This window comes from Mauremys reevesii, linkage group 1 (genome assembly GCF_016161935.1).
Source record: "Mauremys reevesii isolate NIE-2019 linkage group 1, ASM1616193v1, whole genome shotgun sequence".
NCBI classification, from domain to species: domain Eukaryota; kingdom Metazoa; phylum Chordata; order Testudines; family Geoemydidae; genus Mauremys; species Mauremys reevesii.
Window position 1 is genome coordinate 244,688,551 of NC_052623.1, and position 26,592 is coordinate 244,715,142.

The 26,592-nt window shown below is 41.3% G+C and overlaps 1 protein-coding gene across 4 annotated transcripts in view; it reads right to left on the minus strand.

Annotated features, from left to right (window-relative positions):
- The window catches only part of PLEKHA5 (pleckstrin homology domain containing A5), a 285,024-nt gene that overhangs the window by 109,780 nt on the left and 148,652 nt on the right, over positions 1-26,592 (minus strand). For all 4 annotated transcript variants that reach the window (XM_039544466.1, XM_039544476.1, XM_039544484.1 and 1 more), the window contains 3 exons: positions 21,782-21,865; positions 20,716-20,836; positions 12,031-12,135 (listed from right to left, as the gene is read on the minus strand). In XM_039544466.1, the coding sequence (XP_039400400.1) occupies positions 12,031-12,135; positions 20,716-20,836; positions 21,782-21,865 (310 nt within the window). The remainder of the gene's footprint in view (positions 1-12,030; positions 12,136-20,715; positions 20,837-21,781; positions 21,866-26,592) is intronic.

Sequence of the window (26,592 nt, forward strand, 5' to 3'; positions counted from 1 at the left end):
GAGAGTAGGTTATAAAAAAATTAAAAGATTCATCAACATTTTTGGCCTCTTTTCAAGCTTTGCTCCCTAGGTAAAAAACAAATATTACTCAGAGTATAAAACCTACTTTTTCTGAATAATTTTATCTATACTTAGCAAACCCTCTGCCACTGAAAGTTTTCATAATTAGAATATTTGGCACTTTATGGAAACTTGCATCAGAGGATCTCAAAACGCTTTACAAAACATTAATGAATTAAGGCCTGGTCTACACTACAGGGTTAGGTCGAATTTAGCCACGTCAGGTCGATTTAAAAATGAATGCGTCCACACAAGCAACCCTGTTCCGAAGACCTAAAGGGCTCTTAAAATCGACTTCTGTACTCCTCCCCGGTGAGGGGAGTAGCACTAAAATCGACTTGGCTGGGTCAAATTTGGGGTAGTGAGGACATAAATCAATGGTATTGGCCTCCAGGAGCTCTCCCAAAGTGCTCAATTGTGACCGCTCTGGACAGCACTTTGAATTCCGATGCACTAGCCAGGTACACAGGAATAGCTCCGGGAACTTTTGAATTTCATTTCCTGTTTGGTCAGTGTGGCAAACTCAGCAGCACCAGGTGACCATGCAGTCCGCCCAGAATCGAAGAGCATAGAATGTTTCTATGCTCCCCCTATCATCTCTGTCTTTGAGGTTATCGCAGATTAGAAGGCGAAAAAACCGCACTCGCGATGACATGTTTTCCGAGCTCATGCAGTCCTCCTGCATTGATAGGGCACAGCTTAATGCATGGAGGCATTCAGTGGCAGAGGCCAGGAAAGGACATGATGAAGCGTCTGTTGGGGGAGCAAACGGACATGATGAAGAAGCATCTGTTGGAGCTGCAGGAAAGCCAACAAGAGCACAGACCCCCGCTGCATCCACTGTATAACCGCCTACCCTCATCCCCATGTTCCATAGCCTCCTCAAAAGAAAAAATGTATGGTTTCAAAATAGTAGTTACTTTATTTCGAAAGGGGGAGGGTGGTTGGCTTACAGGGAATTAAAATCAACAAAGGGGGCGGGTTTGCATCAAGGAGAAACACACAATTGTCACACTGAACCTGGCCAATCATGAAACTGGTTTTCAAAGCCTCTCTGATGCGCAGCACGCCTTTCTGTACTCTTCTTATCGCCCTGGTGTCTGGCACGAAATGATTGTCTGCTGTTGCTTTCATGGAGGGAGAGGCGATTGATGAAACGTACCCCAAACCACCCATGACAATGTTTTTTTGTCCTATCAGGCATTGGGAGCTTAACCCAGAATTCCAATGGGTGGCAGAGACTACGGGAACTGTGGGATAGCTACCCACAGTGCATCGCTCCGTGGGTCGATGCTAGGCATGGTAATGAGGACGCACTCCAACGACTTAATGTGCTTAGTATGGACATACACAATTGACTGAATAAAATCGATTTCTAAAAATCGACTTTATAAAATCAACCTAATTTCATAGTGTAGACAAACCCTAAGTCTCAACAACGTCTCTGGTATTCCTATTTCACAGATGGGGAAACAAGAACATAAAGTTCAAATGACTAGCCCTATCAAGGTCATACACTACCTCAGCAGCGGAGCTGGGACTAGAAAGCAGGGATCCTGACTCCCAGGACTGTGCTTTAGCCACAAGAGCATTAACTTTAAAGACTTGAAATGCCTGTAAAAGCTTTTTTTGAATCTAAAGCATTCTTTTAACCCATGACAGACTATTTAAGAGGTTGTTTAATTGAACCATTCAACAGAACAGACATTCTCTTACTCAAGGATCTCAACTGATATCTACAGGGATCAAGAAGATTCCCCAAATGATGCCACAACTGCACCACTACTCAAACCTTATGGATTTTCTTTTTTGCTTTCCTTTGGATCATCAGACCAAGATGCAGAAGAGTGGAGTTGATGGTTCTGGTATGGCAAATCCTCCAGTAAAGTGAATATATTTGTATATGGTGTATTTGCAAGCTATTTGTTTTCTTTTAGTTGAGTGTCATTACACAGCAATTGGACAGCATTTTCAATAAATGAGAAAATTAAGAATTGGTTCTAGACTCAGATTTGGTAGAAAGAATATAGAACAGGAGTGGGCAAACTACAGCCCGCAGGCCGCATCCGCCCCACGAGCAGTTTTAAGCTAGCCGGGGCGCTTGGTCAAGGCCACACCAACGGCTTGGCCCCCCTCTGGCACTCCGGCAGGGCGCTGGGTCAGGGAACGTATAAGTGGCTCAACTCCGCTCCAGCCAAGGCGCTGGGTCGGGACCACACCATGCGGCTCCCAGAAGCCGGCATGGCCCCGCTCTACTCCTACGCGCTCCAATGGGAGCTGCAGGGGCGGTGCCTATGGATGGGGCAGCGAGCAGAGCCGCCTGGCTGCGCCTCCACATAGGAGGCGGAGAAGGGACATGCCACTGCTTCTGGGAGCTGCGTGAGGTAAGCGCTGCTTGGTAAGCCCCTGCACCCCCCGAGCCTGTTACTAGGTAACTTATTAGAGAAAGAAAGCTGTATGTACTTTAACTGTACCTCTCTGAAAGTTGTATCATACCCAGATACTGCTCTTAGATCAGCTGACTTGTGTCACTGTCATTGCAAATACTTACACAGCACAGTAATTATAGCATCTCCTTCCTATCTGAAACCATCATTCAAATGTTAAGAGAATAATTGAGTCTGTATGCCCCGCTCCAGCTGAGTTTACCTTAAATCTACCTGCTGTAGCCTTTTCATTAGTGAAACAAGATAGGAATTACATACTAAAAGGGGTTTCAACATTAGTATATAGCAATGAGAATACAACCTTTACAAAAATAGTCTAACTTTGTACCTTAATTTACTCTGTCTCCCATACTAAGCCTTTTCTATACAATAGATCTCCGTTCTTGAATATTTCAGCACTACCATGATATACTAACCTGACAAGACATTATATATCCCTTAAGAAATGAGTAATATGTAAGAGGAACTTCCCCCTCCTCCTGAGCATTCCAATAAAGGAAGTATCAAGTTGTTTTAGCAACAGAAGTATATCTTCTTATAAAAACAAATTACAACGACACAGCTCAGGATAAAAAGGAGAGGTTACTCACCAGTACAGTAAGTTTGAGTTCTTCAAAATGTTTTGCCCCTGTGGATGTTTCACTGTAAGATGTATGCATGTTCGTGTACTCTCAACTGGGGATTCTGAAAGGGCACAATCTCAGAGGTGTGCCCGATGCTCCCATGTAAGGTCATATAAGGAGATGTGGACCCACTACCAATCCAATTCCTTCTTAACCACTAAGCCTGGAAGACTCCACAGCAGAAGAAAAGGTGAACAGGAGGTGAGGCATCCATAGGGAACAAAAGATCTCAAAGAACTCAAGTTACTGTACAGGTAAGTAACTGGTTCTTCAAGTATGTCTCTATGGATGCTTCACTGTAGCAGATCCCCAATCAGTCTCTCATCACTGAGGTAAGTGCTCAGGAGGCAAATCAAAGACAGTTCAGAGGACTGCATCACTGAAGGTAATGTCAGCTTTGGATGCAGGTATGATGGTGTAATACCGTATTGTCCCGAGTATAGGCCGCACTTTTTCCCCCTAATTTAAGTCTTTAAATTAGGGGTGCGGCCTATAATCGGGATCTTGAAAAAAAACAACAATAAAAATACTTCAAATCCCAGCCGCGGCCGGGAATCAGAGCGATCTGGGCTGCCCACCACGTCGGGGAGCCCAGAGCGCTTTCAATCCCAGCCGCGGCGGGGAATCAGAGCGCTCTGGGCTGCCCGCAGCGGCGGGGAGCCCAGAGCCCTTTAAATCCCAGCCGCTGCGGGGAGCCCAGAGCGCTTTCAATCTCAGCCGCGGCGGGGAATCAGAGCGCTCTGGGCTGCCCGCAGCGGCGGGGAGCCCAGAGCCCTTTAAATCTCAGCTGCGGCGGGGAATCAGAGCGCTCTGGGAATCTGGTGGCGGTTCAATAGGTGAAAACATCAGGAATGGAAGCATTTCCATTTTGGCAGTAAGTCTTATGTATAGCAGGTTTCTTGATAGACAGAAGGACTGACTGAACATTGGCTGAGGTGTGAACTCTGTGCCCGAGAACCATCTAGGAGTCAAGTTGTCAGGTCCAGAGACTATAGGTTGGGATAGGTCAGGGCACTTGAGCTTTATGACAGGAGATCTTTCCTGAGGGTAGGGTGGAGAGGCACTGCCAGAAAAAGTACCACACTTGCCTCAGACACAATGATGCTACCATGATAGCCCTAGTCCTCTCTTATCTCAATCTTGATGATTAGAGGAACAGGCAGGTAAGCATACAGCAGGAAGTAGGGCCAATATTCTAGTGAGGAATATTCCAAGGAATTGTGGCCATATGCTCTACTAGAGCAGAAAAGATGATGTTTTACACTGCTTGAAGCTGTGAAGAAGTCTATCTTGAGGAGGCCTCAGATCTGGCAGATGCTGTGGAAAATGGAGCCACCGAGCTTCCCATGTGTTGTCCTGATAGACAGTCCCTGCTCAGGAAATCTGCAACTGTGTTCTGAAGACCTGGCTGGTAAATCATGGAGATTTCTTAGCAATTCTGTGCTTAAGGACTGGGATCTTATTCCCACTTGTCAGTTTTTGTACCATATAGCTACAAACTACCCTGTTGTCTCACGTTACCCTTAGAGAGTGCCCCTCGGTATCACAGAGGAAGTGCTAACACACAGACTGCCCTTAGTTCCAGGATGTTAATGTGAAGTTTTGTGAGGACCATCTGTCTTGTGCTGTGGCACCTCATAAATGCGCCAGCCCCCAAACCAGGAAAGAAGTGTCCATAACAAGCTGTTTCTGAAGTGGTGGATGTGAAAATGGAGTTCCCATAAAGACCTTTAGTGGATCTTTCCACCACCCGAAAGTGTCTACGACTTACATAGGCATGGTGATTTGTTTGGAAAGACTGTCTGTTTAGGGTGTACATAGTCCTTAGCCATGCCTGAAGACACCTGAAGTGCAATCTTGCATGTAGTGTAATGAACAAGGAGACCAAAATGTAGCTCAGCAGTTGCAGGCAGATTCTTGCAGTTATTGCGGACTATGCTGTAAAGATCAGTCTGGACATAGTGAAGAATCTGTCATTGGGAAGGTAAGCCCAAGCGGTTAGGGAGTTTGGCATAGACCCAATTAAGTCTATTACTGGAATGGTGTAATTTTTTTTTATATTGACTCAGAGGCCCAGAGACTGAGTGTTATAGGGGGTTGCTAATTGAGCCTCATGGGAGGAGTGGCCTCTGAGGAGCCAGTTGTCCAAATATGGAAAGGCTGTGATCTATTTATCATTGTGGCCCACAATGTGTTACAAGGGCTATAGGTTGAAAACCATAGCACCCCCACCACCAACCCCTCCACAATCCCCTATGCCCAGCACCCCCTGCCCAGAAACTCCTCCACAGAATGGGGCCATGAGCAGCGCCCTGGGTACAGGGCCGGACCCTGCCATGTGGGACGGTGCAGCCTAAAACCTGGGGGTGCTGCAGCACCCATACACCCCTAGCTCCCAGTACCCCGACACCCCTCACTGCCCAGAGAGCCTCCACAGTCCACAAACCTGCCCAGAGACCCACTCTCCTGTACCCTGTGGCACTCACCAGCCCCCTGACACCAGGAGCGCTTCAGCAGGCTGCCAGATGCTGTCTCCCCCTTCAGTCAACCCCACCCCCTTGCAGACCAGAGCAGCAAATTTTGAATTTTTTTTTAGCACGCAACTAGGCTGCAGCTGTGTGCTAATTGGGTTGCATGTGGCACACAGGTTGAGAACTGCTGATCTAGCCTCACTCTTTGCAGGACCTGCCTTTAAACTCATGTGGACTGTACACCACAATGGGACATGAGTTTTTCTGAGACCCTCAAAATAGCCTGCCTGTAACTGGAAGAAAGAGCTGGGGCAGGTCTAGCTGGGCTTGAACCCAAGGGTCTTAGGCATAAAACGGAGAAGTGCCATATACCACAATAGGGACAGCAAGAAGTTGAGGGTGGGGGGCTCAGGAACCCTCTGAGCACAAGTTGTGCTACCACTAAGAAGAAAATAACTAGGCAAAATGAAAAAGTAACTACATAAACAAAAACAACAAGGGAAGAAAGAAAAGGCAGGAAGTAGATGAAAGCAGCAGATACCGCAATTGTTGTGTCTCAAGCCACAGGAACTGAGAAGGAACTGGAGTGGCAGTGGGTCTGCACCTCCTTTTATGTCCTGGCCTGAGAGCACAAGGCACTGCTCTCACAGGTGCGGTCCTACGGACGCTGCTTTTTGCAACCTTCAGTTGAGAGGGCACAAGTGAGCATACATCCTATGGTGGAAATATACTCAAAGGAGTGAGTATTATGGAGAGGAATGTGAGGGAAGTAAATTCAATTTCTGAAATGAGAGATTACCGCATAGACTGACTACATCTGGATGCACTATTCTTTGAATCACCTTGTTATGTATTTACCCCTCATGGTAGTGAAATTCATCAAACACATAATGCATAATTTTCCTTTATTAATGGAGTTAGCCAGGACTCATTTTGACAATATTCTGACTATATACTTGTTTCTCAGTTGGTCCTAAAGTACCCTAGAATAAAAACTCATCCAGGAATTTATTGCAAATTTTACCAATTTTCCCACCAATTAGTTGATTAAATGTCCCTATCTGACTAGCTATATTCAGGATGTTTTAACTTCTCTTTTTGATACTACCTCAATGTGTGTTCCATTAGACATGAATGGGCTCTAGGAGACAGGACTGAGCCTGTGTGTATAAAAGGAATTAAGTAGAGGGGAGTGGAAGTGATTAAACCCTTGGTACTTTGAGGCCCCATCTGGAAGATATTTAACTATTTGATTCACACTGAATTATTTCACCTCATATTAGGTCTCCTCCGAAGCAGAGTATCCAAATGCTGACAACCATTCACACAACTCTAGATTCTTTGGTACTGCCTTCTATATCAACACAAAACAGTATTCATGAAAAGCCAGCTGTAAGAACTCAAGATTCAGTAAGTAACTGAAGAAGCAGCTAGTAAATTAAAAATAGGACAATGACAAATATGCAAGAAAAAAAACCTACAAACTGATATATCAAGGAAATTTTGAAGCCATAGTTAACTGGATTTATGTATAAATATACGCATACTAAAACACTAAAAAGTTCATATCAGATAGATGGGGTGAGAGGTAGCTCCTCTGCAATCAAAAAAATTGACAAATGATGGATGTGATATCATATGTATACAAAGAGCTTGATTTTCAAACTGAGGCTATGGGTCAGCACATATTTTAACACTTATGTTTGTGCATAAATTTATAGCAACTGTGGTGGCAAATGGGTCTAAATCATTTGTGTGCAAATGCCCATGTTGAACATGCAATGGCAGTAATTGTGCACAACCATTTGTGGCAAGGCACCTCTTCTCTCTCTCTCTCATCAGACAGCATTTCCCCCTCTGGCGATGGCGGGCCTGGGGTAATCAGCCCCACTCAGGCAGGGTTTGCCTTCCCCCTTCTGTGCTCCCTTGGTCATATTTTCAGGGTAGGCCTGAGGTTCGGCCTAAGGGGTGATCCTCTCCCAAACAAAAGGAAACAGTCTCAAATAAAAACCCAGGGGAGGTACCTTTCGCTGTCCCCCTCGCTTGGCCAAGGTGTCATCCAGTTAGTTGCCCTGGGGTGTCAGTCCTTCCCCTAGCAGGCACTCAGGTTTGGCTGTTTCCCCTATGGGAAGGAGCACAGCCTCTCACCCTGGAACAGCCTATTTCCCTGCTGCCACTAGCCTGGCAGCAGCTTGTCTCTCTCTCCTCCTTTGCTCTCCCTAAAGGATTGTTTTTTAAAGGTTTCAAGCAGCCCTTAATTGGATTCAGGTATCCCTACTTGATCTGAGGTAACCCCTTCTCAGCTTGTAGGAAAAAGGGCCCTCAACATTCTAGGGCTAATACACTGGCCTTCCAGGACCCTCTTGCAGCCATCTGGCCTGAATTTTACACAAATTATAGGCACACCAATGTGCACAGAAGGCCTTGAGGCTTTCTTTATGAAAATCAAATCATACCTTTGCACACAATATGTATGTTTGCATCCCTATATACATCCTTCCTTTTCAAACAGAGCTTCCAGTATCTTGATACATTAACAGAAACTAGAGTTAGAAAATACCTATTAGGTCATCTAGTTTATCATCCTGCTGATATAGATTTGCTCCTTACATAACATTTTTGAATAATCATTGCTTGCATTTGTGTGTCTCAAATGATTAGGTGTCTACTTCCTGGAGTGCAAACCCACGATGACTTGTGGCCCAAATGTGAAGACCTTGGATGACAGTGACACCTCTGAAGAAAACATTTGCATATTAGCAGCACATAGCCCAAAATGTGAAGTTACAGAGCATCAAAGGAAGACATCCGCCATCCAAAAAAGTCATCACAATACCACAACAATAGTCTGATGATTCTGATTACAAGCTATCTTAAGCAGCACTGCTTATCACTCATTTTTCTTAGGGAGGAGCTGATTCTAAAAGAATGCTTCTGAAAAAACTTAACTGTCTTGACAGCTAAGAGCAAACAATCACAGTAACAGATACTGGCAAAGACATTCAGCCCTCCAAGATGACTTTACTAATATTAAGATACATTCAGTGTCTTGAATTTAAAATTGTCTATATCTTCAGACAATGATAAAAAATGTTTGTGTAAAACAATCTAATGACAGAAATTTTACTGCTCCAGAGTTTTTTGCCTCAGGTTCACACACTCATGAGACGTCGTCCTATATCACAGCACAAAACTATCCATCATCCAGAATAGGACAAAGAGTTGTCTGATGAATGAAAAGTAATTAACTTTTGTTATACAAAGGGATATTATATGTAGATCTAAAAAAGGACAATTTTAAATGCTGCTTGTAAAATGATGGTACTAAACAAGATCCACAGGCTTTGCATCGTGCTAACCCATATGCTTTATACTGCAGTATACAACTTCGTTCCTCTGCATAAATGGAAGAGAAAAAGTGGGGAGGAGACATGGATCTTAGCTGGATACTTTCTCTCAGCACATGCGCAGACAGCAGGGCAGAGCAACTCAGTTAAAGACCCAGAAACTTCCAGAATAAGGTGGTAGTTACCAGACATGTTTAGTAGATGTTCTGGGCTGTATATAAAGTTTTCATTGTGGACAACCCATCTGGCAGGTTACACCCTAGTCACATTCTGGGAGCTGTGCCAAACAAGAGAGCAAATGAGTAGGGATTTTAATAAAAGAGTTAAGAACAACCCTGTGGACTCAACAGCTGATGAATGCAAAACCAAGAATTGTGTCTGCTGTAAGGGCTAGGTCCCAATACCGCTACTTTGGATACAAGTGAGTGCAACTTCAGCTTTACTGGCTAAGGAAGCCCTCCATTAGGATAACGTTTGGTCTACCACAGTATGTCCTAGAGGGACAGGTGGGGGAAGTATGTGTCACCTCTAGCAGCTACAGCACCTGTATAACAGTGGTCCGAACTTTTTCGTCTGGCGGGTGCCAGACGATGAGCCACAGAGGACCGTGGCGGCGGACGAGCATCCGCAGAAATTCTGCCGACAAGCGGCAATGTCAATAGGCATCGCCGCCAAAATACCGCCAAAAAATCAGCGGCATTTCGGCGGCGATGCCTCTGGATGATGCAGCTTGTCGGCAGCATTCTGGCGGATGCTCGTCCGCTGGCCAGTACGCGGGCACACTTAGACGCCATGGTGCCCGTGGGCACCACGTTGGGGACCCCTGATGTAGGACATATACTTAGCGATCAACTAACTGCTTTAAATTGGGATTCTGTTTCAGAAAGAGAATGGGGCACTACTTAGTGAGGTGAGGGTTTGTGAATTCTTGCTTGAATTACTGGGCTTATAGGGAGAAGACTGTGGTCTAGAGCGATCAAGGAAATGGATATTTTATGTGATCCCAAACCCTGTAACACTTGGATACAGACTTCTGTTTCACCAGCAACTGAAGGGACCAGTCACCTATTAACACAACAGCTGGAATGATGCTAGCTGTGGCGATCCCCAGACTGTTTGTTTGCCTATTGGGTTCTGAAGTGTTTGACAGGACTGAGATGCTGACATTTCTCAAGCTCTGATGATTCAGATTTCAAGGCCAAAGGGGACCATTGTGATCATCTCATCCGATATCCTATGTAACAAAGGCCATAGAACTTCCCTAAAATAATTCCTAGAGAACATCTTTTAGGGAAAAAACATCCAATCTTGATTTAAAATTTATCAGAATCCCCCATAGGTAAATTATTCCAATGGTTAATTATTCACTGTTAAAAAAAATTTACATCTTACAAGTGACACACACTGCATACTATGGTTACACTATAAAGATGAGAAATCATCTGAGAGAAAAATCAGAGGGTATGTGTTTTGATATGTGCAATGAAGTTAGAAAATGTTATATATAACCCTTATATTTGAATGTTTGTGACAAACAAAAGGGGAAATCTATATAAGGAACACCGGCAGATTTATTGTCTAATAACATTTGTTTAGAAGTTATTCATAGTATTTACAATATTTTATACTATTTACAGTGTGCTGTGTCCATTAAATGTTTTACTAACAAAACATATGGTGTACTCTTTGAAACTGACTGGGAACTATTAACATCCACTTATCAGGGTTTTACATATAATAGCCCCAAGGTTTAGCTCTCTGTAATGATTTTTGACAAGTCATGAAAAGACAGAACTGTCATCTGCCTGGAGCTAAGCTGAGGTGCAGGAAGGAGGAGAGTGTAATATTGCTTGAGCTCTACTGCCACCCGTTACACTAGTTAGAGAAATAAATCATTTATGTTAGCGGGTTAAAGTGCAGCAGAAAAAGAGATGTTTTTCTCTGCCATCCTTCCTAATTCAAACTAATATGTTAACTGGACATAAATTAAGAAGTGAAATTACAACAGAAATTCAAAAGCAGCTTCTTTTCAAGCCATAAAGTAACCAAAAAGGAAAGCCCACATAACCCAACCTTATGGTACTTCAGCTAGCAATGGCTGGATAAAAGCATGGGCCAGGAGAAGAATCTAAATATGGGGGAGGAAACCCACTGTCACCCCGAGTATCAGACAGTGCTCAATGTAGTTAAATGATCAATGTTTTTAATTATCTACCTAAAAAAAGATTGAGAAAAAACTATTTTAGGTCATCTGTTTGCATTATAGTTAACTGGACTATGCCTGGCAATTGTGCGTCCAATACATACATACATGCTCCCTCCCCCTGCCTCTATTTTTACCTAAAAACACCAGTTTGTTTTCTAGTAGCACCCACAACATGCTAGAAAAAGAGGTGTTCTTGCCCTAAGATCTAATAGTCCTGAACTGTTGATTGCAAGAAAGTACAACCAGTTAGAGGGAGATTTTCAAAAGTAGAAGCGGAAGGTACGCCATTGACTTTCAATGGGAGTTGGGTGCCTAATTGCTATTTATACTTTAAAAAAAAAACTCTTAATGTACATTAGTGACTAAAAAAAAAATCACATTTCAAACACACACACTCCCAGTATATATGTGTGTGTGTGTGTATAGATAGATAGATAAAACCTATGTTCAAGCCCAAAAAATATCCCCCAGTAGCCATCCTGGAATAATAAATAGCAAAACATTTGGCCACTCATTCTTGCCCCCATTTTCCCACCAATTATTATTTATTAACTTAGTCTTCCATTCCCAATATGTATTTGCCGGACACCCATCCTCCAAATCCTTCAGATATAACAGGTCCCTGAATTTATAACATTGTACCTTTCTCCTCTTATGCTTCTCAAAGGAATGCAAGTAAACCACTATTCTGTACTTCCTGGCTGCCTTTATTCATTTTTCATTGAATATTTTACTCAGTAGATGATACGAGTTAATGAAAGGTAACACACATGCACCAGAAGAGATCTGTCATCTTCATGCCAATGTTTCTAGCATTAGGTTTCACATCAACTATTGTCCTGCATACAATAATAAACAAGGAAAAAATATAAATACCTGCTTGTAAAGCCACCCCCGTCTGATGACCGGTGCATTAGGATTCCTCTTTATTGAGTTTGATCTCTTTCCAAAATTATGAACCTTCTTTGAAGACCGTGATGTCTAAATGGAATGAACATGTTAGAAAATGCACCATCAGTCTCTGTTAACTCTAGGAAATTGTCATACATTTCTTTCCTCAGATTTTTGGTCTCTATCCATGTTTCCCCTTGAGAATTGCAGGATATTGCTTTGTTCCTTTTTAGACAAATAAGTACGGTAATTGCCATGCTGTTTCTGCTGGCTCCAGAACTTCTCTAAATTTTCTGCAGTGAAAGAGAGAAATCCCAGAGCATAACAGGATCAATTTTCACTCCATACATCTGAAGAAGTGGGTCATAGCCCACGAAAGCTTATGCTCTGATAAATGTGTTAGTCTTTAAGGTGCCACAAGACTCCTCCTTGTTTTTGCTGAAACAGACTAACACGGCTACCCTTCTGTACCTCAAAGGGGACTTGAGGCCTTAACTGAAGTTTGTTAAGATACTCAGAAGAAAGGTCCTTATAAATGTGAAAAATACTATTATTGCTTCTCGTATCTACAAACTTGTGTTCCAAAAATTATTGCCTGAATATGGGGTTGCTTTGTGGAGGTGCTTTCTAAATTTGGATTTAGACACTGAGCTGTGGTTTACAAAGCCTCTAATTTAGAGAAACAATTCCACCAGTTATGAGGGAATGACAAATTTGAAACATGTACAAAGACATGATACAGCCAACACAAATGCTGAACATGGACAATTATGGCTTTGCTCTCAGATAAACAACTGGCTATCAAGCATAGGACAGCTCTTTGATTGCATAAATTAAGCAATGGGAGCATGGTCACCATTTAGATGTTATAAAACAACAACAGAGCATAGGTATTTCAGATTAGGAACCAATACAATAATAGATAAACAAGATTTCAGTGGGAATTGATTTTCAGATGAACAAACACTTTAGTGTGCCCACTGTGTAACTGTTGAATTTCGACTCTGCCTGTAACAGAGTATTTTCCATATATGTAGAAGATAATATTAAGACGCTAGCACTGGCAATACAGGAGACGAGGGAGAAAAAGAAAAAAGAATTTTTCATTTTAATACAAAATTCAAAAGGAAGACTATATTATATATTTTTCTGAAATTCTGATTTGTTTGTATTCTCTTGGAAGCATGCTAATAATGCATTTCTCTACTAAGTTTGCAAAGCATAGATTTTTAAAAATTTCGTAGTGTCAGAATGTACTTTTATTGAACAGCCTTGTTGAAATGAACAGGACATTTAGATTAGATTTCAAAGGGACTTTTCATAATATAGTAGCACACGTAACACTGCATAATATATTTTACCTTAATAATAATAAGCAGCTTTTGTGAACAATATTTTCTGTGAACAGCAGCATAAGGTCTTAAAATAAAAAGAGGTTTACAATCCAAAATCTTTATTAAGGGGTTGACTTAAGCTCACAAGATGAAAAGCAAGGGTGAAGAGGCTGTTTTAAGTTCATTTGGAAGCAAGGCTGCTGAACAAAATTTAGTTTAGGGGAAAAAAGCTTAAGCAATTTAAAATACACACACTATTCAAAACAAAACTAAAACTGTTCTAAAGCTTAACATTTTGGTTTTGGAAACTCAATCCATGTTCAGGAGAAGTCAGCAAATGTTGTTCAGAAGATTTATTTTATAAGAAGTAGATGGAATAATATGGAAGATAAGACTATTCAGACAGAATAAATTAAAGATCAGGTCTGACAACTATACATTAAGATTCCAAAACTTGGAAGTTGTTGTGACAAATTAAATTCAAATTATTATGTTTAAGTTTGTTTTTTTTAAAATAGATTTTCATAATTGTTTTCAAAGACATTTCCCTATATCCCACTAAAGAGCTGATTACTAAAGCTGGGTGCAATTTTTCACCGAAATAAGTTATTTTTGGCTAAAAAAATGCAGTTTTGATCGACCTAAACTTCTTGAAAATTTGAAAAGTTTGCCAAATAGTACGTCCAAAAATAAAATAAATAAATAAAAATTCACAAGGGGACTTGGCTGTCATCCCCAGGACAGCAAGAGTGAGAACGACACTACAGACCTGGGGGGGAGGACAGAGGAAGCCTGGGTGTTAAGAGCATTCGCCTTGGAGACAAGTCCCTGCTCCAATTACTATTTATGAACAGTTTCAACAGGAGAGAAGGAGACTTGCCCAGAACACCCTATAGTCCAGGTGTCCTCAAACTCAAATGACCACAAGGGCCACATAAGGTCTAGTGCATTGGCCCGAGGGCCGCATCACCGACACGCCCACCCTCACTGCCCCTGGCCCAGCCCCCATTCCACCCCTTCCATGAGGCCCCGCCCCTTCCCCGCCTCCGGGCCAAGGCAGGCTCCAGGCTCCGCTCTAGGAAGCAGCAGGAACCACGGCTCCTGGGGGAGTGGGGGTGAGCACAGGGCTCCGCTGCTGCTCCTCCAGGTATCTCCCACAAAGCTCCCATTGGCCAGGGTTCCCTGTTCCCAAGGGGCAGTAGCTTGAAGAAAGGCAACGCAGGAGCCCTCTGCCTCCTCCCCTCCGGCCCGAAGGGATGTGCTGCCAGCCGCTTAAGGGAGTGGCGTGAGGCTCGCAGCGCCATGGGGGGCAATCCCGCGGGCCTAGTTTGCCCACCTCTGGCCTGGAGGTAGGCAGAGGGGTGAGGGGGACACGGGGAGCTTGGTGGGCCGCACAGAAGAGCATGTGTTTGAGACCCCTGCTATAGTCCAATGAATAGGGCATTCTCCTGCAATGTGGGAGACAAGTTAAAATCCCCGCCCCACATCAGGCAGATATAGGAGACGCAGGTTTAATTCCCTTATCATAAATAAATGCCCTAACTGCTGGTATAAAGGCTGAAAATGAGAAAGCAACTCAATTGCCACCAGCAACAATTTGTGAATCTAGCCCTTCATCTCCTTTCCTTTTAAAAAGGATGACTGGAAATGAAAAAAAGCGTTTTGTTTGACCTGAAACAAAATTTGTCCACTTGTTTTAAATCATTTTTTTGTTTGTTTGTTTTAATAAAGAGTTTTTGGTTTCTGGTTGAATTTTTTCTCCCCAAACAAAAAAACAGCACTACTAATTACTCATCAAAATCCTTCAACATTTTCTACCATGTAATATACAAACAAAACGGTCTTTGCATGTTCTAAGAAAGGGTATAAACTCCCCAACGCAAGGCCCACACATCCCTTTTTGTTTGCAAAATGGTTAATGCATCCAGGTGGTGCTGCCAAAAAACAAACAATAATTTCAACTCCTCTAGCAGATTCAGGTAATTTAAATGCACATCTCTTTGGTTTGGTAACCAAGTACATGCACACTTTTATACAAAGCTCATGGAGCTCAGAAGTGAACCTTTACAGGCTCATACATTTTACCAACTGCAAATATCTACTTAGGTTAACAGGGCACTACTTGAGTTTTCTAATATTAGTTAATAAATAGAACACTAGACACTTGTCAATTATTTTATCTAATACTATATAATGAGAATCTCAGCTCACACACAATGTGTTCTAAAGATCTCAAGACTATATATTTAAAAACCTTAGAATAGTATAAGTATTATAGTCAAGCCAGTGCTTAGTGGGAAAAAAGTGTGGGGGAGGGTGGATCACCACTCATCATTCGGTCCCCTTCATTCCCCCATCAGTTTTGCCTCCTCCCCTTCCCAAATCTCTCTGGAGTTCTTCATTCTCCTTCCCCAGGTCTGGGGGGCTTCAGCAGGGTCCCCCCTCTCCCCATTCCCAGGCTGGGTGTTAAAGGGAAGGGAGAGGAGCACAGGACCTATCTGGATGCTCAAAGGATGGGGAAAGAGGGAGCAGAGCTGACCTGAGCACCTTGGCTATTTCTGTTCCCTGCTACCCTCCTGCGTGAATGGTCAGTGTCTGCTCTTGGGGAGAGAGCTCTGCCTGCCTAATGCAGCAGCCCTGATTGACTCTTCCCCAGAAGATAGGCTAGTGGGGGGGAAGATGCCAATCAGAGGAGATCCCCCACATGCACACCCTCCCAACAAGTAGGACTAAAATGTGTGTTTCTCAGCAAGCCAGCTCCAGTTGTAGATATTTCCTGGGTCTGCAACCCTTTTTGACCCAGCACGCTTTAAACACTGTGTGAAGTTACTGTATTATTTAAATACTACATCAAAAGTATGTTGTCACCTTGTAGATTAGTTTATCTGAAGAACACAGAAGCAAAACTATTGCTTAAGCATTTTAAAACAAGGCTTGGAAATGTCAGTAACAAATTGGAAGCTTTCCCTTGTGATGTGTGTGGGTTGTGATGAGGTGCATCTAAACGATCAATTTCTGCCAACTGTAATTTGTTTAAAAATAAGTTTCTAATCCTTATGATTGATAAGATAACTTTCCAAATATGAACAAATGCAGTGTTGCCTTCTTAATTCTGTAGGCAGCTCTAGCATCGATGCTGCTCCAAACTTCCAAGCACTGGCAAGGAAATTGAGAAGACTGGGCAGTACTGCTATTATTCAGAAGTTTGTGGGCAACAATGAACCTAACAAGGACCATGTCAGTTTCCCAACCCAATGTCTGCTAATGCTTGGGAAAGCTATGAAGAACTGCAGAGGTAGACACTGGAAGCACAGAGATCACCATGAGACCAGAACAATTTTGCCTGTGCAAGTACATACCATTTTATGGAGCAACATTCCCTGTATGTGCTATAGGGGTTCGATCATATTCACAAAGGCCTTTATAAAGATTTTAATACCATCTGCAGAATAAATGGAGGATACCAACTTTGAAAGAGGCTGGAGGAAGGGTAGAATAATGGAAAAACCCTCCCATCACTCCACCTCTTAGCAGCCATGAGGCTATGGAGGGAGAATGCCAGGCTCTATCCACACCATCTTCAGTAGGTTTTGGTCTAGGATGGGAAGGAAGTAAAATGAGCACCTTTTCCTTTCCAGAAATCAGGAAGCTGGACAGGTGGCTTTGAAGTTATAACACACTTGAGACTGACTGGAAAAGTGGAGCATTTACCATCACTCTGGTATGAATCTCCACTCTCTCCTTTGTCAGCATTTTATTTTATTTTTGGGTGGAGAGAGGAAGGGAGCAAGAGAAGGAGGCCTGAGTGTCTAATCGAGCCCCTTGCTGCTTGGTCTCACTCAGCTCACCTCATTTTTTGTATCAGCCTCTGAACAATGGCTTTAGACTCTAGTCAGCCTTTTTTGAACAAAACTGCAAACAATTTTCTACAAATATTGTTATATTAATTCTGGACTGTTTTATATTAATAAAAGGAGCAGTATTGTACTAACAAGAGCCTTGAAACAGTCCTTTATCTGAACTGAGCTGTTCCCAATATGAAATTCATGATCTCCCCAACTAATTATATAAACTCATTAGCAATTTTCATTAGTCATCCCTGAAAATGGTTGAGTTTACAAACAACTTTAATAAATTGCCACTAATATTTTTGCTTGTCTTAGAAGTAAGCAAATGTAGCTTTTTCTCTCTTTCCCTAGTTTATGGAGAACCTAAATAACTACTGTCTCAACTATTTTCTCTCTCATGCATTATAATACTATTTTTAAGACAGACTCTGAGAGACTAGTGTTGGTAAGGCAACCCTGGCATCTCAAGTCCTCTTTTCATAGATAGAGGTAGACATCAAAACTGATAGCCCAAACCTCCTCATGGTTGGGCTCAAGTTCCTCAATACTATCACTGAAGGGCCACTTCTAAGCACAAGGGATAACAGTCTTAAATGCATTCAACCCATGGGCCCTCTGAAATTGCCAAAAGAGGCTGATTAGTGTCAACTATGGTTTCTATGTTGCAGATACTCGTCTTCTGAGACTGGACTATCAAAAATGGTACAATAATGCAAACAAGTTTATTTCTGATAACTGTGTTTAAAGTAACTTGAATAGCATTCACATGAACATCGTAAGTTAATTTAGTAACTGAAAAAAGGATAATGAGCACAGCTTTTAGTATAAAAGCAAAAGTCTGATTTCCCTAAAAAGTAGCTCAATAAATCCCATTCAACAAAACAGTCAATGCCTCTAACTTAACAATTTAGACAAATGCCTATAATTTAATAGCCAGTGGCAATCTCCATTTCTTTCCAGTACATTGTCAACCAAATACAGTAAGTAGTTTATTTTAATTTTGCCTGTAAAAGCCCTAAACTAATTTCCTGACTGCCTCCCAAATGGAAGTGAACATATTTCCCCTTCCCTTCATCCACATTTCACCCCACATAACGAACTAACACAGCTCTGTGGTAATTTTAAATCAGCATCATTGATGTCGTCAGCACGGTTCTGAGAAAAAGATTTTATTGTGCTTTTTTGATGGCTGTCCCTGCAGGGACTTAGCAACTATTTTAAGGTCATGCTGAACAGTGGCATTTTTTAATAAATCAACACTGCTACTATTTTCTCAGCAACACTGTTAGATTAAGGGCTTGGCTACACTTGAGAGTTACAGTGCTGGTGGTGGCTTTACAGTGCTGTAACTTACTCCCCGTCCACACTGGCAAGTCACATACAGCGCTGTATCTCCCTGGCAACAGCGCTGGCTGTACTCCACCTTGGCCTGGGGAATAACGACTATAGCGCTGCTCTTGCAGCGCTGGGGTGCCAGTGTAAACAGTGATTAATCTTACTACGCTGTAACTGACCTCCGGAACCTTCCCATAATGCTTTTTAAGTAAAGATAACACTCTGTTTTGTTGTGATGCCTCTCTTTGTTTTGTTGTGAACTCGGGGCTCCCGGAGCTGCTTATCTAAAAAACAAACACAGCTACTGTTTGCTCGAGCAGAGGCAGGGAGGGGGGGATCCCCTAGTGTTTGCTTCAGGAGAGAAGCAGCCTGGAGTGGAGGAGGAGGGGTCAGTTTTGGAGCAGCTGCTTATCTGGTCTGAAGGCTATTTGCATTTAGAGAATGAGAGAGGGGTGGGGGAAGGGGTCGAAACTTTTAAAATGATTGAAGGTTGGTGCTGTGTATCTTCAAGTCCTTAGAACTTGCAAGGCAGGGAGCTGACACAGTGTCAGCTCCAAAAATCCACTCTGTCTCCCCCACACTCCTTCCCACCCCCCTCTTTTGAAAAGCATGTTGCAGCCACTTGAACGCTGGGATAGCTGCCCATAATGCACCACTCCCAACACTGCTGCAAATGCTGCAAATGTGGCCACACTGCAGCGCTGGTAGCTGTCAGTGTGGCCACACAGCAGTGTTTTCCCTACACAGCTGTACGAAGATAGCTTTAACTCCCAGCACTGTATAGCTGCAAGTGTAGACAAACCCTAAGGCATTTTCTAGAATCTGGAAGTCTTTCCTCACTAGATAATGGTTTCAATGTAGGTCAAGTTTTTGCCTGACCATTTGACTGTGTCCATTTAAAACAAAAGCTGCTTTAGCAGCAGTCTCCAACATGCTCAAAATGTCTTATTTTATGGGCAATTGTAAAATGTTTATTTTTTCACAAAGAAAATAAACAGGGTTTCAATCCAAACGTGCTGAAATTAAAGAAATTGCTCAGTTAACACTAACACTTCAAAGTATGTATGTTACAAATTTGATTCATTTGCAGGAGAACCACTTTGCTGGGTACAGTCTTTCAGTGCCTAATTCAACAGGTTTTTTTGTTTGCAACTGAGAATGTAAAAATACTCAAGAAGAAATGTTAACTGTTGACTACAAGACAGATGGCACTGCTTATCTCATCACTAACTAAGATGTCATCTGGCTAACTTCTCTGAAAATAATAAATCTATCCTGGCAAAACCCAATGAAAATTTTCAGTTTTGTAGTAAGTGAACTGTCCTTCTACAAAGTGGCCTCTAACTGAAAAACAAAATGAAACTTGTAGTTCTATACTGCCTTTTATCCAAGGATCTCTAAAGCTTTTTGCTTCATAACATCTCTGAAGGGCAAGGAAGTATCTCCCCGTTACAGATGGGGAAACTGAAGCACAACTTAGTTAAGTTGATTTAGCCAAGATCCCACAAATAAGGCAAAGCCAGGAATAGAATTCAAGTTTCCTCACTTCCAGTCCTGTGCTTTAACCACAAGACCAGACTACAAAACAAAAAACAGATTGCTTATGATTTCATGGGCTACTGAGCAATTTTCCTACCTAGTTGCACTGAAATTCTAGGACTGGCGGTTGCTAGTTAAAATGTAACCTTTGCCGTATGGTCTGTTCCCATAACCACTTTTAAGGGCTGCAACCAATCCCTTACTAATTGCTATAATTCCATACTCCTGCCTTGAGGATGTTTGGTCAAATCTTTCAAAACATAGTGCAACTGTCCACATGCACACTTACCTATATGCCCACTCAAACACACAGTTGCTCATATACAAAACAAGAAAGTTGTCTAATACCAAAGAATTTCAGAACGTGAAAGTCATAAGAGCCAAGAAGCCTGTGACAAAAATTACAGCTCTAGTGATAAGTTATTTCAGACACCTCAGCTTCCAAATAAAAACATTCAGGTTATCAAGTGCCCTGAGATATACATATGCTTTGTTTCTTTTTTTAAATGGAATATTAATTACAAAGTTTCTCTTTAATTATAGGACTCTGTTTGCTATCTTATGGACTAATTGAATAATTTTACATTAATAAATAATCTGATACAGTGACTTACTCTGCCCACAGGGCTCACTGGATGCACAGCATAATCTGATGTCAAATTGTAGTTGGAAGCGTCACTTATTGTGCTTACTGTTCGTTCTTTCTTTTCTTCAGATGTCATAGTTGCAGCAGTCCTGAAAACAGAGTATTCAGTAACACCAGAACCTGCTGTGTGTGCAGACTGATATTAAAACGTGTCCCTAAGATGTTCTCTAATAGTGGCTGTGTCCTACTTTTTGAAGCAAGCAATTCAGATTTTATGAGAAAATTATCTGCACCAAGTATAAAAAAAGGTCATTAAATTGTATAGCAAAGAAACTTAATTCTATTATAGGAAATTCTTAAAGTTGCTTTAAAATAATTCAAATTCGTGGTTTACCACACAGCACAGGTAGTAAGAGAATGCTGTACACCAATCTCATGTTAGTGAAAATATGAGACTTTTAAGTATTACTGAAGTTCAGTCTGGTAATTTGATTAGATACACAAGACACAGCCACTTCACAACCAGAGATCAGGAATTACTACTGTACATAAATTCTTGATTCCCCTAAACCTTCAGGAAAGTCTAAGGAAATCATGTCATTCATGATTTATTCTGCAAGAGTAATGAAATAGTAGTCAACAAATCTATCATCCACCTGCTCAGGAAACTTCTTGACAAGGCAATGGAATAACAATATTAAATGGAAAAGGAGTCCTAGCTGCTACAGGAGATATGGAATGCCAGCATATTCCAGAGCAATTCAAATGGATCATCAAAAATGTACCTTATGGTAGCCTACTGGACTATCCTGCTAAAAATCTTTTAGTTTACTCTGCATGCAAATTGGGTAGGGTAACAGAAGTGAACAGTGAAATAATGGTCCCAATACTTCATTAAAACACAGAAAATCCCATTTGGACTAGTTTTTTTTTCTTTGTAATTGTTTTACTGTGCTTCTTTGGTCTTGGATTAGCAGAGTGCAGAAGAATTAGATAATAACAAAAATCAATTTCTATATTGATTGGAGCTCATTGTGAATTGTATGAATTAAGAATGCATGTATTTTATATTGTGCAAAGCACATTTCACTTACTGTTCATTCACAACAAAAATACAGTTATCCTGTGATGGCTGTCCTGTTACTGGATGCTTGCAGGTCACTTTCCGTTCATTATGACTGTGGAGAAGAGAGACAGGCATTTATAAAGTTATGTATTTTGTAGTTTTCTGTAGAATTATTTTAAGGATTTAGTGTAAGGTCCAAATACAAGGAAAATAACTGGACGGTTCCATGAAGAGTTCATTGTGACATCTGGAACTTAACTCCTGGCAACTACAGATGTAAAATATTTGTTCAATAAATTTGGAGTAAACAGAAAATTTTTGTCAATATTTCCTTTTTCTTTTCTACTTTTTATTTGGTAGATTTAAAATTATAATATTGATTTTTGCTATGAAATCTATTTACCTAGAAGTACTGATACAAGAGACAGCTCTCTCTTTGTATAAGGGAAATACCTTTATTTCTGCACCAACTTTCCCAAAAAATTCACACGTAGACAGGTAACAAACCTGGAAAACATCAGTCTTCCAATGAAACTTTCAGAAAATTACAAAAATCTTAAAACTGGTTCAGAATGAAAGTTTACGGCACTTGAAAGATAACCTTTGGTTATAGACACTAACATTTTAACTATACAAAATACTGTTTACCTTGCAAACCTTGCTCTCCATTCCCTGAAGTCTTAACTTCAGCAAGATAATCAAACAAGTGTAGGACTGGAAGGGACCTCAAGAGGTCATCTAGCCCAGTTCCTTGCACTCAAGGCAGGACTATCTAATAACTAGACCATTCCTGGGAGGAATCTTAACATTTCCCTGGCTGATGCTTATATTAAAAAGCTTAGATCTTGATCACTTTGCAGTTTCACAGTCATGCTCTAGTCACAAGTCCCCTTTCACACAAAAACCTACAGTAAAAAAAATTAAAGCTTCTTTCATGTTTAAGCTGTATTGGCTATAATATGCAAACAAACAGAAAAAGAGGTAAAAATGTAACCCATTTCTTTGTACCATTTTTTTCTCATGTCACAGAGTTTAGTTTAAAGCAAGTTGTGGACATTTGCGGCTAATAATGACTGAAGTACATCATTCTCTACCTTTTTAGAACAACTATAATCAGTTTAACCTCTGAAAAAGATTCTATTGGGAAAGTACATCCATAACCTTTGAAAGGCCATGAGATAGATTCTGATCTGCTTAGTCCTTGCCATCCTAAATTGTTATGATTCTATGTTCCCTAAGAAAGATAAAGTGGCTCAGAGAAAAGAAAACTAAGTTACAAACATCACTGCACAACATCCATTTTTAGGTGGATATTTTTCCTCCAATTCAACAGACTCGCTTTCTTGATCTCTCGAGGAAGGCTGGAGAATTGTATCCACAAGACTTGAAATTATGAAATACAGGGCACGAATTGAACTTTTATCATCATAAAATAATTATTTTCAACTTTTTTTTTCCATGTGGCCTTGGTGGACAACCTTAAGCTGGACCCATCTAAGTTAGCCATAAATGGTGGGATTTTTAAAAGTGCCTGAGGAGCACAAGTTTCACCGACTTTCCATGGGACTCGTGCTTCTAATTCAGGCTTTTTTTAAAATCCCACAGTAAGTCAAAAAAGGGTGTCATTCAGTTAGGTTATAGTGATGTAGACTGTTCTAATGTTTAACCTTGACAATTTGATACAGCTGGCCATCAACTGGCATCCCAAAAGGCTGCCAAGTAGAATATTCCCTCTTTTGTTGAGAGGGAACAACTTGCACACACTGGCACTGCCTAGCTCAATAAGAAGCTGTGTTCACTCCTCCTTACTAAAGGAAAGGTCATCTAAATGGCAAGAATAAATGGAAAATATTGGAGAGAAGGGAGCAATCCCAGATGACTACAAAAAAACCATTTGAGGACAACTGTTAGGTCAATAATTTTAGGGCTAAACCTAGAAAAAAGAGACACCATCTTTCTCCCCCTCTTCCACACTGATATGTGACAGACAGACAGCATGTCTGAAGTTGAAAACCTGGCCCAATAATGAGTATCTGGTAGAAAGGGGGCCTGGAAAGTTGGCATGGACATTGTAAAAGTACATTGAAGCAAGGAGCCATTTCTCTTCCTTGTTTAGAGATCTCTACCACTTAAATAGGCAAGGAACACTTCTTTTCCCATCTCTCCTAAGCCCAGACTCCCAAACAAAGTCATATGAATGAACATGCATTGCAGCTAACAATGAATGTCAACTTGTTCTAGTAATAAAAAATGCTTTATGTAAAGAATTGTAATTTGTTGACTAAACCCCAAATATTTTCTTTTAAAAACAGCGGATTTTCATTTCTGACCCCAAACAGCTGGGTTTCAGGATTATTTTAACTTAGATTACCAACATTTACGTAAATTTCTCAAAATACTTATGTAAGAAGTACAGTCCCTAGATAATTTCTATGTCCCTTCTATATAACAGTAGCCCCAAGGCATTTATTTACAGGCTTCATCTCTTGTAGTTCACTGAAAATTTTATTAAAAGCTCCCACACACTAGGCACAATTTCCAGTGTGTTCAATTTAGGCATCAGTCAGTGACCCACAAAATTCCACTCTAGGTCTCTACACAAGCACAGTATTTTGTATATTTCATTATGATAATATGTATCTAATTAATACAAGTCAATGGAAATTAAGCCAAATTTTCCCTTTAATATTTCAGCACATTCATTTCCCAGTTTCCACAACCAAAACCACACTTCAAAATTACAATGTTGCATCTTTCTGTGTCTGTACTTGTACTGTGTGGTAAGGATTGTATTACAGTGGGTTTAAAAACAGTTAGAAGCCAAGATATTTTAAAAGCAGCAAAGAGTCCTGTGGCACCTTATAGACTAACACGTTTTGAAGCATGAGCTTTCGTGGGTGAATACCCACTTCACTGGATGCATGATGTATTTTAACTCATTCTTTCCTTTCACTTAGGCAGAAATATAGCATCCTTGTGAATACATGCACGCAGTAAAACTTTTCTCAAAATGGAGGTCCAAATTCTGTTCTTGGTTACACCATTATACACAGAGTATTTCCATTAACACCACTTAGGAATTGGCTCTATTTTAATTGCAGGAGCTGGGCTATCTCAACAATATTACCATGCCTAGAGCCAAAATCAAAAATCAAAACTTCCTTGGATATTTTTATTAATATTCATGATCACACGTTCCCTAACTCAATATATGCAGTTGGCTGTTATATATGCCACTGAGGCAGTGATACTCAGACTGAGACTCTTTAATGTGCCTCTTGTGGCTCCTTGCAGCACATGATATTAAAACACTCAATTAACAACCAATCAGGATGCTTTTACTATGTTAACCAATTGTAGTTGATAAAATACTTGGTCAGTCATTTTGCTGTGAGAATAATATATATCTCTATATAAAATGAAACAATGAATTCACACTACTGTAGCTCTTTTGGGTAACGTTGAACGGTAATTTGGCTCCTGAACCACTGAGGTCTGAGTATCACTGCACTGGGGTATGTAGAACTCCAGAAGCAGGTACAGCTGGCTGAGATGACATTTCAGATATGCATTCAGTAGAAAATAAACTATTTTTTGCCTGTGTCATGGATCTTACTTTGTTCTTTGTTCCACTAAGGTCCATCAATGGTCACCTGTTAAAAAGTGGGTCAGAATTTCAATTCGGTTTCATAATACCTTGGGGACAAATTCTGTTCTCAACTACATGGTGTAACCCAACAATTCACGGTAGCAAAACAATTTAGCTTGTTCCATGTGATTTCGGAAAACAAGAGTTGGATTTTTTTCCCATCTCAACAGTACAGGATCTGGTACTACTTTGTGAAGAGCCAACAAAACCCAGTTTTTTCCTATATGGGAAGCCATCTTTCAGGATGACAACTTCAGTACTATCCATTTTACATTCCACTCATGCTGTTGCCCGCTAGCCTCTGCTTACCTCTCCTTCCTAACATTCTTTCAGAGCAATGCTCTGTTTACAAGGTGTGGTACAAGCTAACTATCACGCACTTTCACACCCTTCCTCTCTCCAAACACATTTATTGCATTGTTAGCCTGCTCTAAGCCCTGGTTTACACTACAAACTTATGTCAGTGTAACTATATAGCTCAAGGGTATCAATTTTCCACCCCTCCAGGTGATGTGCACTTCTACCCCACTACAATGTGACCCGATATAAGGCGGGTCCGCATATAGGGTGGTAGCAGTGGGGTTCCGGTGGCACTTTAAAGGGTCTGGGGCTCCGGCTGCTGCGGGGAGCCCAGGGCCCTTTAAATCACCACTGGAGCCCTGCCACTGCTACCCCAGGGCTGCGGCAGCGGGGCTCCGCCGGCGATTTAAAGGGCCTGGGGCTCGCCAGAGCCCCAGGCTCTTTAAATCACCGCAGCAGCCCTGCCAACGCTACCCCGATATAACGGCGTTTCATCTATAACATGGTAGGGATTTTTGGCTCCCCATGACCACGTTATATCGGGGTAGAGGTATAATTATAACTAACCCAACCCAAGGTGTAGAGAGCACAATATCAACAGGACGGACTTTTCCCACTGACTTAGTTATTGCCTCTTGGGGTACCTATGCTGATGAGAGAAGCTTTCACTAATTGGGAGTGTTTCACTAATTGCTGATTGGGAGTGTTTTCACTAAGTACTGCAGCACGGTCAGTGTAAACAAGCCCTAATACTACATAAAAAATACTGAATCAATTTAACCGGGGCCAAGTATGGAACAAGGACTCAATGTGATGCTAAAAAAGGCTTCATATAGAAAGTTTTGGACACATTTCTCTCCTCCTAAGAGCACGTCTACAGTACAGACTTA